Source organism: Corylus avellana, chromosome ca5, assembly GCF_901000735.1.
Source record: "Corylus avellana chromosome ca5, CavTom2PMs-1.0".
In the NCBI taxonomy this organism is placed as follows: domain Eukaryota; kingdom Viridiplantae; phylum Streptophyta; class Magnoliopsida; order Fagales; family Betulaceae; genus Corylus; species Corylus avellana.
The window spans coordinates 6,692,518-6,710,821 of NC_081545.1; the positions used below are offsets into that span (position 1 = coordinate 6,692,518).

General features: G+C 35.7%; 2 protein-coding genes across 2 annotated transcripts; both read right to left on the minus strand.

Annotated features, from left to right (window-relative positions):
• Positions 1-5,519: 5,519 nt before the first annotated feature.
• Positions 5,520-9,258, minus strand: LOC132182289 (large ribosomal subunit protein uL2x-like). Its single transcript, XM_059595488.1, has 2 exons — positions 8,748-9,258; positions 5,520-6,028 (listed from the first exon to the last, which is right to left on the minus strand). Exons 1-2 carry the CDS (start codon positions 9,185-9,187, stop codon positions 5,683-5,685), a joined length of 786 nt encoding a protein of 261 aa, XP_059451471.1. The 5' UTR covers positions 9,188-9,258; the 3' UTR covers positions 5,520-5,682.
• Positions 9,259-13,525: 4,267 nt separating this feature from the next.
• LOC132180963 (geranylgeranyl transferase type-2 subunit beta 1-like) lies at positions 13,526-18,039 on the minus strand (the record flags this gene model as incomplete). Its single annotated transcript, XM_059593980.1, is given in 10 exon segments — positions 13,526-13,801; positions 14,494-14,569; positions 14,704-14,802; positions 14,921-15,054; positions 16,281-16,429; positions 16,529-16,595; positions 16,962-17,078; positions 17,297-17,447; positions 17,559-17,612; positions 17,996-18,039. Coding segments are annotated over 9 exon segments (942 nt in total). The 3' UTR covers positions 13,526-13,706.
• Between the last annotated feature and the right edge of the window lie 265 nt (positions 18,040-18,304).

Here is an 18,304-nt window from a genome sequence, read left to right on the forward strand (position 1 = left end):
TGGGACCGGCCGTAAGATTGGACGTCTTTTTGAGCTTTCCTTCTTGCAAACTCCTACTCACTTAGCTGCTGCTGTCAAAACACTCACTGCTTCTTCCAACTTATGGCATTCACGTTTGGGTCATGCCTCTCTACCACGTGTTCAACTTCTTGCATCTCAAGGTCATATAGGATCAGTAGATGTAAAATCTTTTGATTGTGTTTCTTGTCATCTTGGCAAACAAACACATTTATCTTTTAATAAAAGTGAGTCTTCATCTTCTGCACCATTTGATTTAGTTCATTCTGATATTTGGGGCCCTGCCCCTGTTCCCACTGAGGGGGGATCTCGCTATTTTGTTATTTTTCTTGATGATTATTCTCGTTATACTTGGATATATTTATTACAGCATCGCTCTGAACTCACTCAAGTTTATCAAAATTTTCATCAAATGGTACAAACCCAATTTTCTCGTACCATCAAAATTTTTTGTTCAGATAATGCTATGGAATATAATGAGAAATCTTTTCAAAATTTTTTAAAACAAAATGGGACCCTCTCTCATCGTTCTTGTCCTTACACTTCTTAGCAAAATGGGCGTGCAGAACGCAAACATCGTCACATCTTAGACACTGTAAGAGCTCTTCTCATCTCTGCCTCACTTCCTGAACGCTTTTGGGGTGAGGCTGCTCTCACTGCTATTTACACGATTAATCGTGTGCCTTCTCCGACTATTCACAACCAAACTCCTTATGAGCGCTTGTATGGTAGCACACCTAACTATTCTTTGCTTCGTGTCTTTGGTTGTATCTGTTTTGTCACTCTTCCTCCACATGAGCGTACTAAACTTGAACCCCGCTCTCGGTTGTGTTGCTTCCTTGGTTATGGCATCACTCAAAAAGGTTATCGCTGCTATGACCCCATTGCCCAACGACTTAGGATCTCTCGCCATGTTGAGTTCTGGGAACATAAAATGTTCACCAGTCAAATGCCTTTTCCGCATTCTTCCTCCGCATATTCTCCTGTCTTCACTGACCCCTCTATTGTCTTATTTCCTGGATCATCTGCAGATAACTCAAGCTCATTGGACGAACCTTCTACGGCTGCTTCTAATTTGCCTGATTCGACTACGGATCCTCCTGCTACATCACACACTCCCGAGCCTTCTCCTGAACTTCGTCGTTCCGATAGGGTAAGAGCACCACCTGCCCATCTCCATGATTATCATTGTTTTTCTGTTCTTGCTACTCTTCACAAACCTCACTCTTATCGTGAGGCTAGTGCTGACCCTCTTTGGCAGAAAGCTATGTCTGATGAACTAGATGCCCTTTCTAAAACCCATACATGGGACTTGGTGGATTTGCCCCCTGGGAAGTTTGCAGTGGGATGTAAGTGGGTTTATAAAATTAAAACTCGTGCAGATGGATCTGTGGAACGTTATAAGGCTCGTCTTGTTGCGAAAGGATTTGCTCAGGAGTATGGTATTGACTATGAGGAGACTTTTGCTCCTGTTGCTAGACTGACCTCTGTTAGATCCTTACCTGCAGTTGCTGCTGTTCGGCATTGGCAGTTATTTCAGATGGATGTTAAAAATGCATTCCTCAATGGTGATCTTACAGAAGAAGTCTATATGCACCCTCCACCTGGCTATCACCATCCGCCACACAAAGTTTGTAGACTCCGTCGGGCACTTTACGGTCTCAAGCAGGCTCCTCGTGCTTGGTTTGCCAAGTTCAATTCTGTGGTTGCTCAACAAGGCTTTGTTTCTAGTTCTTATGACTCAGCTCTCTTTCTTCGGACTACTGATAATGGTACTATCCTTATCCTTCTTTATGTAGATGATATGATTATTACTGGTGATGATATTTCAGGCATCCGTGCTCTTCAATCCTTCCTTAGCCAAAATTTTGAAATGAAGGACTTAGGAACACTTAGCTACTTCCTTGGTCTTGAGGTTACCTCGAGTAATGATGGTTATTATCTCTCTCAAGCCAAATATGCATCTGATCTACTTTCCCGAGCAGGTCTGACAGACAGTAAAACAGCGAGCAGCCCCCTTGAGACCAATGTCAAACTTCTAGCCACGGATGGTGAGCCTTTATCCGATGTTACTCTCTACAGGCAGCTAGTAGGTAGTCTTATTTATCTTACTGTTACACGACCTGATATTGCCTATGCTGTTCATTTGGTGAGTCAATTTATGAGTGCACCTCGATCTACTCATTATGCTGCTGTTCTTCGCATTTTGCGCTATGTCAAGGGCACTATGTTTCATGGTATTCATTTCTCTTCTCATTCATCTCTTGAGCTCCGAGCCTACTCTGATGCTGATTGGGCTGGTGATCCTACTGATCGTCGCTCTACCACTGGATATTGTTTCCTACTTGGAACTTCTCTAATTTCGTGGCGCAGTAAGAAACAATCTGTTGTTGCTCGATCTAGTACTGAAGCTGAGTATCGTGCTCTTGCTGACACTACATCTGAACTTCTCTGGTTACGATGGCTTTTGTCCGACATGGGTGTTTCTCAGTCCACTAGTTCCCCTATTTATTGTGACAATAGGAGTGCAATACAGATTGCTCATAATGATGTTTTCCATGAGCGCACAAAACATATCGAGATTGATTGTCATTTCATCCGCCATCATCTTCAGCAAGGTATTTTGCATCTTCATTCCATCACCTCTGCAGATCAATTGGCTGACATCTTTACCAAATCTCATCCACCTGGACGACTCACTGATCTTATCTCCAAACTCAAGTTGGCTTCGCCCCCTAGAGTTTGAGGGGGGATGTTAGAATATTATGAATCTTTGCTTAGTCCCTACTCTTGCCTTGGTTGCCAAGTTACTTGGTCCCTACTCTTGGCTTGGTTGCCAAGTTAATTTCCTTATAGAGATTGTTTTCTTGCAAGTTAATTTATTCTGTAATTATTGTAATTATTGTATTTCCTTTCTTTTAAGGCCTCATTCAACTATAAATAGGCCATTCCATTGTACAATTGAAATCACATCAGAAATACAAATTTCTTCTCCACAATTATCTTTCTGTTGTCTTTTTCTACACGTATTATAAATATAGATTTCAGTATAGTCACAAAACAGTTATAATGCTTCTCAATCTCTTTTTCTTAATATATTTAATATTTTATATAATATATTTTTGCAGGGACAGAAATTTTCTCCATAATTATTTGAAAGAAATCTCCTTCAACCTATTTTAATAAATGTCAAGTGTCATCTCTCACATGTTTTCTCTAATATTCTTAGGATAGAAACTTCCTCCGAACCAATCTGAAAGAAATATTATCCAAACCATTTAAAATAGTATTAAATGTTTATAAACATTTAAAATGCATATTAAATTATTAACGTCATAAATAGCAGTTTACTAATTTAGACTAAATTTAATGTGCCTTTTAAATATATGTTTATAGATAATCCTACTGTAAAAATAATCACATGGTAATTCACAATCTCTCTAAGTCTTAATTGGGACCATTTACGTGCACAATTCATTAAATGACAACAAATTTGTCAAGTCCTATGTAAGCCGTTGTAATCTTACTATAAAAAGGACACAAATTTTATTCAAATTGATTTGGAATAAATTTCTTTTAACATATTCTAATAAGTGACAGGACAAAAATCTCCTCCAAACCCGTCTAAAAAAAATATCCTCAAACCCATTTAAAATAGTGTCTATAAACATTTAAAATGCATATTAAATTATTAACATCAGTAATAGCAGTTTACTGACTTAGACTAAATTTAATGTGTCTTTTAAATGTTTATAAATACTATTTTAAATGGGTTAGAGAATATTTCCTTCATACTGCTTTAGATGAAAATTTTGTTGTCACTTATTAGAATATGTTAAAAAAAATTTCTTCCATGCCAATTTAATGAACTGTAAGGGCAGGTGTGTCAGCTCCTAACAGCTTCGCCTCCATTGACACGACGGAGAGAGCTTAGAGAGCAAGGACCAACTATAAGAGAAAAAAAAGCGTCGAAACCCAATATAAAAAGCAAAGAAAATGAACAGAAAGTCTGGGCCTTTTTTGGCTGCTTTGGACTCTGGGGTTGGTGAGGTCAGGGTTTTGGAGCTAACCCATCCTCGTACAGTGTGTGGGAAGGTAGGTTGTGTCTGCTTTCCGTGATTTGGCCCCACCCAACAACCTCATGGCCCCACGGGCCTCACCCAACAACCTTTTATAGTTTTATGCCATGCTTTTCTATTTAATTTTGTAGGTAAGCTATATGAAGTAAACAAAATGCTGTGGTCCTTCTTCAATTTTCTCGAGTTTTCTAACTATTGTTTTAATTTTTAATGAGGAATAGAGACATATGTCTGTTTTTGAAAAGTATTAATGTGAATTTTCATCAATTTATGGAACAAAATTAGAATGAGGTATTGTTATTGAACCACATTAAACAAAAGAGAAGTGCTGGAGAGCTAAAGAATAGAAGCCAGAATTCTTTCCAAAATGATATGACAAGAATTTTAAAATTAAAAAAAAAAAAAAAATTATAAACAGCCGGTTTGGGGTATTTAAAATTGTCAGTTTGAAAATAATTCTGACTCCTACTCTTTAGCAGTCTAGCACTTCTCTAAACAAAAAGGTATTTAATCCTAAATTTGAATGGCTTTATTGAATTTTTATGTACATACACTTCTCTCTTTAGTCTTTACTTTAAACTCCTTCATAAAGCAATTATGTGTTAGTTCATTTAAGTCCAGGATAGGATCAAGACGAACCACGTCATAGATAAGATAAAATTTTAGAGGTTTAATAATGTATATGTAATCACATAGTCAATATGTTAGCACCTTATTTAAAAATTTTAAATAGCATACCGTCAAATACAACAAAACAAAGTTTTAATCATAAAATAGATTCTTGCCAATATTTTGAAGGAAAAATATCAAAATTGCACCATGTGTTTCTTTCCCAACATCAACCACCCCGTTTTTACAATAGAAATCAAGATCAAACAATTTAAAGAAATTTACTAGTTTAGACAAAATTTGAGGGTTGATTCCCCTTTTGGTGGTACAAGCAGGATTAGTAACATCTTGCGGCGGCGAGAAAGCTGAGGAGGTCTTGCAGGCGTGGCGACAGAACAGTTTGGGATTAGTGACATCCTGTGGCGGCGAGAAAGCTGAGGAGGTCTTACAGGCGTGGCAACGGAACAGTTTGGGTTTGGATGAGAGACGCTACCTTTTGACGTTTAACGTTTATTTCCTTTGAGATGCCATTAACAGCATGGCCCTTTTTTCCACCTACATGCTCTTAATTTAATTTTAGCCGTGAACTGCAGAGGATCCAAATCCCAACCAATGGCACTAGTTTTGGCTACACCCATACAGAAATCATCCCATTGTCAAAATTATGGACCAAAACCCATAAGAATCTGAATCACTCAACCTGTATTATCCCGGATATCGACATACGCATTGACAAGCCCACTAGAATGTGAACCACACAACCAAACTTACAGACATGTAGTGTGATCTTCTCCATAAAAACACCCATCAAACTTCACAAACTAACAAAAGCAATCAATTTGAAATAAACCCTTCATCAAAAATGATGGACCTAATATTCCAACAACATAAAATGTAACTCTCAAAGCGGGAAACATAAACTTCAAAGTAACCATCTCTAACATAAGATGTTCTAAATGTTTTGAAAAGTGACACTCTAAGCACTCTTGTCAGCTTTGGAAGCTGTGGCAGCAGCTTGTCCACGGAGCCGACCAGTCCTTCTCGCTGCAATAAGACCAACCTTCTGTCCAGGAGGAGCATCTCGGCGAACGGTACTTGCATGCCCAATATGTTGATGGTTACCACCACCATGAGGATGCTCCACAGGATTCATGGCAACACCACGAACCTTGGGCCAGCAGTTCCTCTTCACCCTGAATTTGTGATAGGCATTTCCTGCCTTCAACATGGGCTTCTCGGTCCTTCCTCCACCAGCAACCTGACCAACCATAGCTCGGCAATTACTTGGAACAATCTTTTTGGCACCAGAAGGAAGCTTGATTCTAGAGAAATATCCCAAAAAAAAAAAACAAAAGATTAATGACCATCAAAAAGAAATAGTAGCAAGGTGTCTCAATAATCAACACCAACAAATCCCCATCTTAGTTGGCATGCCAAATTATCCAACAATAGAGTAATAAGGCTTAAAACAGATTGTGAGATATCTGTGATGCAAACCAAACGCATTGAATGTCAATAACAACTAATTGCTTATAAGAACAGAGTATACATGTTCCCAACTCTAACTGGAGTTCCTGATGCATTCTCAAATACAATCCTAGCTAGCCAACTCCAAATAAAGAATGTCAACTTTTTTCTCCAGCATCAACTATAGGATGAATGGAATACAGCCAGAGATGGACTTAGGAGGGACTGTCATGGGCCATGGCCTGCCCCCGGGTTTTGTATGGTTTTATATAAATATGTTTCAGTATACATCTTTGGGCCAAAAAATTTTAGTTTGGCCCCAGGCCCCTTAAAAAGGGGTCTAAAATATTAAGTACACAAACAAACGTGGTATATGGCCTAGAAAAGAATGGTTCCATATGAATTTGGTCTAAATTTACACCAGAATTGATAATATCTGTCAGTTGGTAAACAGTTCTATTTCTAAGACTTTACCAATCATGAAAAAGAACAATTGAAAATAAAACATCAGCATTATAAGCATAATGTAGTTCAATTCTAAGAATTGTCAAATATTTCTGAATTGTGCCAATAGTTAGTAAACACCAGAAGAGCAACTGCCTACCAACTTATTTATTGACTTGTTGTACTTGTACTTGCTATTTCTGTCTCTATCACAACTATAGACCAAGCATTTTCAACCACAAATATTGTCAAAACTAGGCTTTGCAACAAAGGTAAAGATAAGTTTTTGATTGATTCTTTGAGATTGTACATCGCAAGAAAAATTGTTAGAAAATTTAGTACATATTCAATCATAAATGATTTTTGGGATCTAAAAGAACATCAAATTCCATTTTAATAGGTAATTGAATTAAAAAAAAAAAATGAAATATATTAAAAATAACAATTATTTTGTCTTTTTTTTTTTATATTAGTTTAATCTTCAATCTTAATATATTTTTCATCCATGCTTTGGCCCCCTATCTTAATATATTTTTCATTCATGCTTTGGCCTCCATTAATAAGAATTCCTAGTTCCATACCTAAATACAGCAAAATCTGCCCTTAGAACGGCAAATCATTCACAAGTTCATATGAAAGCTTACCAGCTACATAGCTAACTTACGAACAAAAATTCAAGTATTGCCTTATCAAACTTTGGACCCACCAACTTCCACTTACCGTTGGAGTGTGTTCCAAACACTCTTATTTGTCCTTTATTTTATTCAACCTATTTATTTGTCTAGGATCTAGTTCCAAGATTCTGAATAACTATTTCTATAGGAAATAAATAACCTTGATTAGTTGGCACTAGCCATTGGACACTAAAAGTTTTGGACCATTTCAAAACTAGCTTTTTACACTCCCAAATGTTATAGCCATTGATGGTTGGACCTTTTTGCAACCGTTGGTTGTTAGTTTATTTTGTAAGCTAACTTTCTCTTCTATAAATTCCACAAAAGAGCACTAGAGAATATATATCTTTCTACACTCTTCTTCTTCCTTCTATTGCTCAAAGAAATTCTGAAATTATCTCACAAGAAAAGGAATTGTTTTATTAGCCTTCTTTCTTGGAAGTAAGTCGATAACGAAGGTAGATACCACAATCTAATCATTGGAGATTACGCATCAAGAGATCCGATCGCACCGAGTTAAATACTCGGAAAGCATGAATCAACCCTTACAAACAACATTCTTATATGATTCTATAACATTGTGAAACATTTCCATATTCTAATTTTATCTCTTGTATTTTACTTAAGTTATTGTTAATTTTCAGATAAATATTAGGGATAACTTTACTTAAGACCCGTGAATTACCCACATTTTGAGAAGACCCCCAAATTTCAAAAACTCTCAATTTCACCACTTAACTTTCAATTTGTCGCAATTGACCCCTTCATCAAAAATTGAACTTTACTTCGGAAAAGTGAATTACCCACGTTTTGAGAAGACCCCTAAATTTCAAAAACTCTCAATTTCACCACTTAACTTTCAATTTGATGATATTGACCCCTTCGTTAAAAATTGAAGTTAAACCCTAACATAAACTATTAAAAAGACCAAATTACGCTTCAATTTTCTTTTTTTTTTCAATTGGAATTTAATTAAATTTAGGGGTATAAAGGTCATTTCATCACTTTTAAAGTCCATAAAGTGACGGGATAGATTGCATAAAATTAAAAGTTCATGAGGTGAAATTGAAACGTTTTGAAATTTGGGAGTCTTTTCAGATAGTGTGGTAGTCAAGGGTCATTTGTGAAGTTTTCCCTATTATTTTGTTTCAACAAGAATGTTTGCACCATCCAAATAATTTCCCAACACTTGCATGATTTTTCAACTTTTGATTCACCTTGGAATCTGAGTCATTAAAATTCACAATCTTCGACTCTAATTTAAAAGTGACATTCTCAGTTCTTCAATTATGATTACTCCCAACCATCAACCCACTAACAAGAAACAATCACAAATCCAAATAACATTGAGAGTCAACATTCCCCACAGCAAATCACCAGATTCGAACCAATCAATCAAACCAAAACAACAAAAACCCAAAATCACATTCAAAAAGAGAAAGAAAATCGCATATACCTGGAAGTTCCATTATCAGGATTGTGACTAATCACAATGGCATAGTCCCCAGAGGCCCTAGCCAAGACCCCACGGTCGCCCACATGGTGCTCGACGTTGCACACCACCGCACCTTCTGGGATGGCCCCGAGGGGCAGCACGTTGCCGACCATGAGGTTGGCCTTCTTTCCGCAGTACACGAACTGGCCGGTGTACATGCCCTCGGCGGCCACGAAGAGCTCCTTCTGGAGCTTGTACCGGAAGGGATGGCGGAACTGGACCCGGGCCAGCGGGGCGCCCCGACCCGGATCGTGGATGATCTCGGTGACCACGCCGCGGAGGTAGCCATTGCGCTCGCCGTAGTCGAGGGATCGGAACTGGGCCGGACCCTTGCGGTGGTGGGTGTGGGACCGGAAGACGGACCCGGCACCCTTACGCTGTGCTCGGATTACGCGACCCATTTTGGGTTTCTTAGGGTTTGTGTGGGTGAGGCGCGGTCGTAGTAGGGCAAGTGAGAGAGAGGTGGGAGATATGAGTGTGTGCGGGGTTTTATACCATAACATTATTAGGGTTTTTGGGCTAGTGGGTTAATGCCTCAAAATTTATTTTTGGATTTAAAATTAAAACTTTGGGGTGGGAGGTTAACCTTTTAGAGATGGTATCACTTAAAATGAATTTTATCACCCTAAATTTAGTGTTAATACTTCAAATTTAGTGTTAATACCTCAAATTTAAATTTTTCTTTAATATCTTTTTTTTTCAATTTAAAAAACAAATTAAAAAAAAAAAAAAGGGTCAGATGTCTAACGCTTGGCTGGGTCATGGCAGCTGAAAATCTCAATTCTATCTACAGTGTTTCCCAATGCATTGGGAAACACTGTAGATAGGGCATTGGGAAACAATTCTCTCTCCCTCCCAACCATTTTCTCTCAATTTAGGGAATAAAATTACTTTTTGATTCCCTATAAAAAAATAATTCACAATAGATTCTCTTATTTTTTTCCTATATGAATTAAATATTATTTCTTTTTATCATTACAACCAATGAGAGAGGAGAGAAAATTGTTGAGATATGTGAAAGTGAAATGAGAAAAAATCAATTTTGTATAATTTAATAATGCATTGGGCATCATTTTTATAATTTACATGTCACATTTACAGTATTTAGAGCATTCTCAGCAGCTACCCTAAAGCTGCTTCCCTCCCCTACACATAGGGAAACTCAAAAAAATCACAAAAAACTTACCTACACCAACTTCCCTATATCCTCTCTATACATTAGGATTGCTACAGTTGAACCCAATGGTTCAATTGTACCAATCAACATGGACTTGCCACCTCAGCATTTATGGGAAAATTGTGGGGAATTGATTGCATTCTAGCATTTCCCCTATTATAATCATAAAATGACATTCTCTCTCCTCTTACACTTTCCTATGCAAAATAAAAGAATATAAAAACAAAACAAAAGTACAACAAATAATATTTTAATGTTATAGGAAACTATAAAGGGAAGCTATTGTGGAGTTTATTTGAATAAGAAAACAAAAAATAGTCCTTAAACTTAGAAAAAATGATCAGGTAGCTATTGGGAATGCTCTAAGGGCTTCTGATGTGGGTATCAAATGAGAGAGAGTTGGGAGATATGAGTGTGTGGGGGTTTTATACCATAACATTATTAGGGTTTTGGGCTAGTGGGTTAGAGTATTCCAGCAGATTCCCTATAAAGCACTAGCAGCAGTTTTTCAATTATTTTTCTTCAATTTAGGGAATAAAATTACTTTTAAATTTCCTCTAAAAAAAACATTTCATAATAGATTATCTTATTTTTCTCTATATGAATTAAATACTATTTATTTGTATTATTGCAACTACCGAGGGAGGAGAGAGAATTGTTAGGACATGTGAATGAGAGATGAGAGAATGATTTGTTTATAATTTAATAAAGCATTGGATATCTACAGGAGTCCTGCTATCAGGCTGCCAAGAGTCAAACAAGTGTCTACCAAAGTCTGACGTAGCTTTATTAAAAAAAAAAATTGTAGAAAAATCTCTCTCTTCCTAGTCCTACTAGATTTTTTTTTTTTTTTTTTTGGTTAAATTTTTATGAGTTAATATTTAGTTTCTAATGCCTCAAAATTTATTTTTGGATTTAAAATTAAAACCTAGGGGTGGAAGGTTAACCCTTTAGGAATGGTATCACTTAAAATAAATTTTATCATCCTAAATTTAGTGCTAATACCTCAAATTTAAATTTTTCTTTAATATCTTTTTTTTTCAATTTAAAAATCAAATTAAAAAAAAAAAAAAAAAAAAATGGTCAGATGTCTGACGCTTGGCTGCATTATGGCAGCCGGAAATCTCAATTCTATCTACAGTAGTGTTTCCTAATGCATTGGGAAATAATTCTCTCTCCCTCCCAACCATTTTCTCTCAATTTAGGGAATAAAATTACTTTTTGATTCCCTATAAAAAAATACTTCACAATAGATTCTCTTTTTTTTTTTTTTCCTATATGAATTAAATACTATTTCTTTTTATCATTACAACCAATGAGAGAGGAGAGAGAATTGTTGAGATATGTGAAAGAGAGAGGAGAAAGAATCAATTTTTTATAATTTAATAATGCATTAGGCATCATTTTTATAATTTACATGTCACATCTACAGTATTTAGAGCATTCTCAGCAACTACCCTAAAGCTGCTTCCCTCCCCTACACATAGGAAAATTCAAAAAAATCACAAAAAACTCACCTACACCAACTTCCCTATATCTTCTCTAGACATTATGATTGCTACAGTTAAACCCAATGGTTCAATTGTAGCAATCCACATGGACTTGCCACCTCAGAATTTATGGAAAAATTGTGGGGAATTGATTGCATTCTAGCATTTCCCTTATCATAAAATGACATTCTCTCTCCTCTCACACTTTCCTATCCAAAATAAAATAATATAAAAACAGAACAAAAGTACAACAAATAATATTTTAATGTTATAGGAAACTATAAAGGGAAGTTATTGTGGAATATATTTGAATAAGGAAGCAAAAAATAGTTTGGATTCTTAAACTTAGGGAAAATGATCGGATAGCTACTGGGAATGCTCTAAAAGCTTTTGATGTGGGTGTTTTTTTTAGATTTTTCCTAAACATTGAAAAGGGAATGGGCTATAGGGAGTATGCAGATAATGCTCTTAGAGGTTCTATTCTCTAAGTTTAGAAAAAATGTCAAAAAAATCGCAAAAAGTCACCCACAAACAGACTTCCTAAATGAGCCTTAAACATCATGATCGCTACAGTGGAACCCAATCCAATGTTTTGGGTTCCACTGTAGCGATCCAAAGGCTTAATACTACAAAATGATTTTGTTTTTTTTTTTTTTTTAGAGACAAAAATAATAATAATAATAAATAAATAGTAAAACAATTTTCAAGACCATAACTTTATGTTCAATTGTGTGTTTGAGGCAAAATTATTTTATGACTTCATTGCCTACGAGAAATTAGAGTAAAAAAATTGAAATTGAATTAATTAAAACTTCAAAAGGTCATAAGTTTTTCTTTTAATCATTTGTTTAAGCAATTTTTCAAGATAAATTTATATAAAAGATGTTTTGAATACTACCACTTTTATTACGACCATGTGACATTACCACATTACTCGTAATCAAATTTATGACATTATTAAAAAAAAAAACAAAAAAAGAGTTTAATTAAAATGTATTCCATAAAATCAATGTGAATTGCTGCTTCAAAAGATCCACATTCAAGCTCAGCTAGCCTCTAAAATGTTCTAAAAGAATAAAAAGACAAATTACTCGAGGATGTGTCACAATTGTCAAGACCCAAGAGATGACGATACCACCATGGCTTCAGCTTCTCCAAATCTGCAATTATGGGGATTATGGCTTAAAGTTATGATTCTCCTTAGAAAATTATCATCATTTGAATTTATGGGATAAAAGCCTCCGCCGACAATAATGAAAATAAAGAATTTTCAATTTTCAACAATGATTTTACTTTCGGTCCTCCAGCAATTACTTTGGTGGAGGACTTTGAAAGGGTCCGTTTAGCAAACCCTTTTATTTTATTTTTATTGTTCACATCACTTTTTTGGTAAAAAAATTAACATCCAAATATTCTCAATTTTTTTTATTTTTTTTTTATATTACATCATGCACTTTTTATTACTATTCAAATAAAAAAATACTACAAAACAAAACTTTTTCACTTTTCAATACAAAAAATTCAAAATTTTATATCACATTATTATGTCAGGTTCAATATCCAAGGCAAAAAAGGGTTTGCCAAACGGACCCTTTTGTAGTATTTCCAAAATTTTTTCTTTCGATTGTAATCTTTCAACTTTCAAGTATTGTATAATGAGCTTGAACTGTATTCTCAACCAATAAAGATCAATTATTTCAAGTTAGTTTTCAGTTTAAAATTGTTACTTTAATATCTATTGTATCAATTTGATCGTGGTTGACATGGCAATGCCACATGGATTGCCACATCAGCTTGCAATACACTTGTAATAAAAATTATAATATCCCTAATTAAAATTATACACCAAATGTCTATTTCCATAATTGTCATCATTTACTTTGACATAGCTTTTTATATACTAAAAGTATTTTTTAAGTTTTTTAACGCAATCTTAATCGGGCTTTAAAACTAGTTTGATAATTGTTTTAAAAGAAGTATTGTTCGATTTTAGTTTGAAAAAAAATGTTTTAATTTGATATAAAGGTGATAAATGTTACATTGGTTCGAAAATCATAGACGTAACACAAACATGAACATGAACCAGTTCTGTTTCAAATAGACAAGCGCTAGAAAGAACCAGCGAAAACATAGTTGCAGGCCCATCTACATGTGAATATACTGAAAACAGCACTGGAGAAGCTTTATATATGTAACAATACAACCTTAATGTTCTTTATGTTATCAGAGAAACAAAAAGGATGACTAAAAGAATTATTTGCCAAAGAAAATTCTGTTTACAACATCAACGGGCAAAGCATAAGCTGGATCTATGGCTTTCAATCCTGGATATTCAAGAAGTGAAAGTCCTGCAACAACAAAGATGAATGACTTTAGATTTGATAAACAGACATCCTTTTTTTTAATAACTAATCGAAATGTCATTAAAAGCGAAAAGCGCAACCTAAGTACACAAGAAGTATACAAAATAAACACATAACAAAAAAGAAAGAAAAAAATGTAAACTAAGCACTAAATGAGCTACAAACGCAGCTGCCTAAATAAAAAGAGTATTACATAAAAAGAACTTATGTTCCACCAAACGTCCTCTCGCAATTCTCAAAATTTTTATCATTTTTCCATTTCAAAGACATCACAAAACGCAAGAAGGCACCATCTTCCAAACAGACATCTTGAATCGACAAAAAAAGCCAAACATCATGTGAAAGGAAAAGTGGATACAGAACAGTTCCACACAATGAATCTATGCTGGATTTGGAAACACCTATGAAGTCTCTTTGCCACACACTCCTACCCCAATCCACCCTATAGATTAAACAATAAGAAAATAATAGATATTATAAAATCATATGCTGTATCAGTTTCCAGCCGTAAAGATCTCCCTTTTTTAAGCAGGTTCTATTAGTCCTTAATGAATGAATGAGCGGGAGATGAAATGGAAATTCAACTCAAAGTTCAACATGAGAATCAGAAACAATTCCAAAGATTTAACACATGCCATATGCATAGCCCAAAATGCAGTAAGGCAGCAATGAGTTACCAGCCACCCCAAAGTACGTATGGTAGACATCCACAGCATCATCCGGTCTGTCGGATATACCCCCATTTTCCATATCCTGAGATTTTCGACAAAGTACATCTCAGAGAAACTTAAAAGCATTCAAACAAACATGCAGAAATAAAACACAGGACTAACAGCCCAGAATTCCCAACAGGTATAATCTGAATCTGCAGAGTAGCCCATTCAGACCTGGCAGTCTAAGATGAACTTGACAAGCTTTTCCTTATTGATCCAATGAACCCTGTCTATCATGATCAAGCTAGAAAGAACCCACCACGAGTAGCAGACCTGAATTGATGCAACAGGATTAGTGAGGAAAACTACTAAATGTCCCATGTTTGGAAAACTAATTCTCAATCAAAAGAATACTTATTATAAATAGTAAATAAATAAAATATACACCCACATCAGGAAGTTTCTCAGGACGGCCATTAAGACCTCCAGATTTAACTTGCCGCTCACATAACCACCACCCAAGAAGGTCCTTGTCAATATGATGCAACGATCCCATTAATGCAAGTGCACCCACACAACAGAAAACTGCAGTCACAGTGGACAGAAGAATTTCATTAGAGTCCAAGTACTAGAATTGACATCCAGACAAATAAAAAGCATAATTGAGCACAGGATACTAAGAACCTAACACTATAGATATGGTAAATTATCTCTTAGGTTTGACATGCAGACAATATTTGGCATAATTTCAAGTCTAAATTTGACATCCAGAAAAGTCAAAAACATAACTGTTCAATTTTTACATTTACACAGATTATGCAGGAGAACACTAATATCTACCACGTATGTATCAGCTTCAGCTTGAACTGACTGATGTTCTACACTGTTAAGTCTGCTTATTAAGTACAAAAAGTTTAAAGAACACAGGCCAAAATGACATGAAGAGTTTCATGCATTTTGAGTGACTCTCAAATATCCAACTCTAATGAAAAGTGAGGCACTTTGTAAAGGAAAAGGGGGGAGAAAAACTCCTTTTGCAGCTTAAAGCAATAGTGGAAGCTCAGTTGAGATTTGTCCGTGAATGGTGTCACACAAATAGAAATTACATATTTTCTAGCGTCTCTTCTATTTCATTAGTTATACTTTTCTTTTGATTACAGCACCAACTACTGAATTATCATATGATTTCCTTGGGACAGGGTTATAAAACAAACCAAGCTACTCAAACTTCACACAATCTCAGTTTGGTATGGAGCACTCAAATAACTTACATATTGACCTCCGACCTAAAGAACTGAACTTAATTTTAAATCTTAAAAAGATAAGGTAGTCAACTCTACCATAACCAGCTCAAGAAGCAGCTAACTCAACATTGCTCGTGAGATAAACAAGTGACTTGAGCAGACAGCTCAAGTACAGCCCTACACAATAACAAATTGTTTCACAGCAACCACCACTTCACAGACCTTTCTGCAATACTTGTAATCTATAGGCAAATGTATTCGGACAAAAGCATGAGCTATTGTAGATTAGTGTTGGACCAAGAGAACAAAAAAAAACAGAAAAGAGAAAAGATGCAAAATTTAAAATTGATTGTCAATGATTGAATCTAAGAAACGAGTAAGAATCTTTTGAGCAAAAGCTAAACAAGCTTTTTATAACAGATGCAAAATCTGGACAGTTGTTCCACCCTGATACGACTGACAAAGAAATAAAGACAGAGATGGGAGTAAAACGCATACTTGATTTAACAAGTACTAGTCAGAAAATTAAACTTCACACCAAGATTACGCATTAAATGTTTAACATACTTTGCCCTGCATGGGACTCGCCACCAGGTGTGCTTCCAAATCCACCATCCAAATTTTTGCAGCTTACGATGTAGCTCACAGCCTTCTCCACATTAATTTTATTCAAACAACGCAATATTGAGAGACAACAAAGAGAAATATAAGAGAACCTGTAGGAAAAAGAATTGGTTTGGTAAAATATAATTGCAAAGATGCTAACTTCCAAAACAATGACATGCCAAATAACAAAGTAGAAGGGGACAGAATACCGTGTATCAACTTCACCCCACATGTCCCCTGAAAAAGATCCATCCTCATTTTGCAGCCCAGCAACATCTGACTTAAATATTAAGAAACACAAGAAACAGCAGGTTTACACTGCTTTATATTGTTGGTTTAAATACCAAGTTTCGTCGATGTTTAAAATCTCTTATACAGAGCCTATCTATGTCTCTGTTACCTACCTGAGCAGTAAAAGTGGAAATTACACCCAACATTAAATATCAACAAGATACAAAAGTTGAAACTATCAGTTAACTAGCATGGATATCTGGATGTAGAAGCAACAGTTATAAAAACTGCAGCTACTACAAACTTTCAAAAAATCAAAAACAAAGCACTATTTAATATGATATTTTATAGAAGATATCTCATCAAGTTTGAACAATTTTGAAGTCCACCAATCAGTATGCCAAAGGATACAATTGGTCACCTTATCAACATCAAGAACATTTAGCTTGTCAAAAAGGGCCAAAATCTGTACAGCGCTTAGGGTATACAGTACGTGAGGGTCATGTCCAATGTTACCACCAAACCCACCTGCAAAGCTAAGTGTATCATCATCTTACTATAATTATCTGCATTTTCAGTTTGCTTCTTTTTAGACTTTTGAAAGCTTGTAATGCTAACCATTAATTAGTTGGGACTTATTGAATGGTTATAGCGATATGAAACAAATTCTCACTCATGAAATGCAACAGAACACAACTTGACAACGTATTTTATTGAAGTAAGAAAACAAAGCACCCATATAAAACCTGACTCGTGCTGGCACTCCATGACCCATGAAACAACCTCATCAACATCTACGGTGTCAAGCTTTCCTAGAAGATCCAGAGTGGTCAAACCCCAGTATGCCCCATTCATTCTCAAATGTTCCATCACAACAGACATTAAATCATCCTTTCTCTGAGTACCAAAAAAAAAATCAGAATTTTAGGTATAAATGATAACAGAGTCATGTGAGCAATTCAAGATGTACTTAAATAACCAAAAAATTAGTATATATATGAAGCAAACCTTTTCTACTGATAAAATGTATTGAACATGTTTCTCAGCTGCAAGCTCCCCCATCTGCCAATTATCAAGCACATTAACCCCAGTACTAAGAATGTAGAAGTAAATAGAAATTCAACATCTTTTAAATTATATAAAGTAAAGGGTTCTTTATCTGTTCTGATCTCATACAAAATCAGTCAATCAAATTCTTTATTCAATGTCCCATTTCCTCTCACATATCATTGATGACATACAATATTCTACATGCCATTTTCTCTCAATTAAGGGTTCTTTAATCGGAATTAGATATCCCTCCCACTGATTTTCTCTAAACCCAGTTAGAATCGTGCATGGCGGTGCTGTGGGTGTGGTGTGATTGGTGTGTTGGAAGTAAGAGGGATCCAGTACCGAGCGTCGAAGTGGTATAGTGTGGGTTGAGTCTATAGTTGTGCGCGTACCGTTGACGTGTTCGCGGAACCGAGCGGTGGTAGCGGTGCGAAGTAGTGGGTTGCTCGCGGAGGCTCGAACGTGGGCGGTCTGAACGAGTGTAACGCCGTGCGGTGGTGGCCGTGCGAGGAGGTGACTTTCTTCTCTTATTCTTCTGGTTTAAGAAAGCTCGTTGTTTGGCTGTAAGTGTTGGTGTGTCTTATTCTGAGAATAAGATATCCCAATTTTGGTTACCGGATAACATAATTTCAATTTAAACTAGGAAAAAATTCAAAATTAATCCCGGTATTGTTTACCTGATTTGCAATTAATGGTATCAA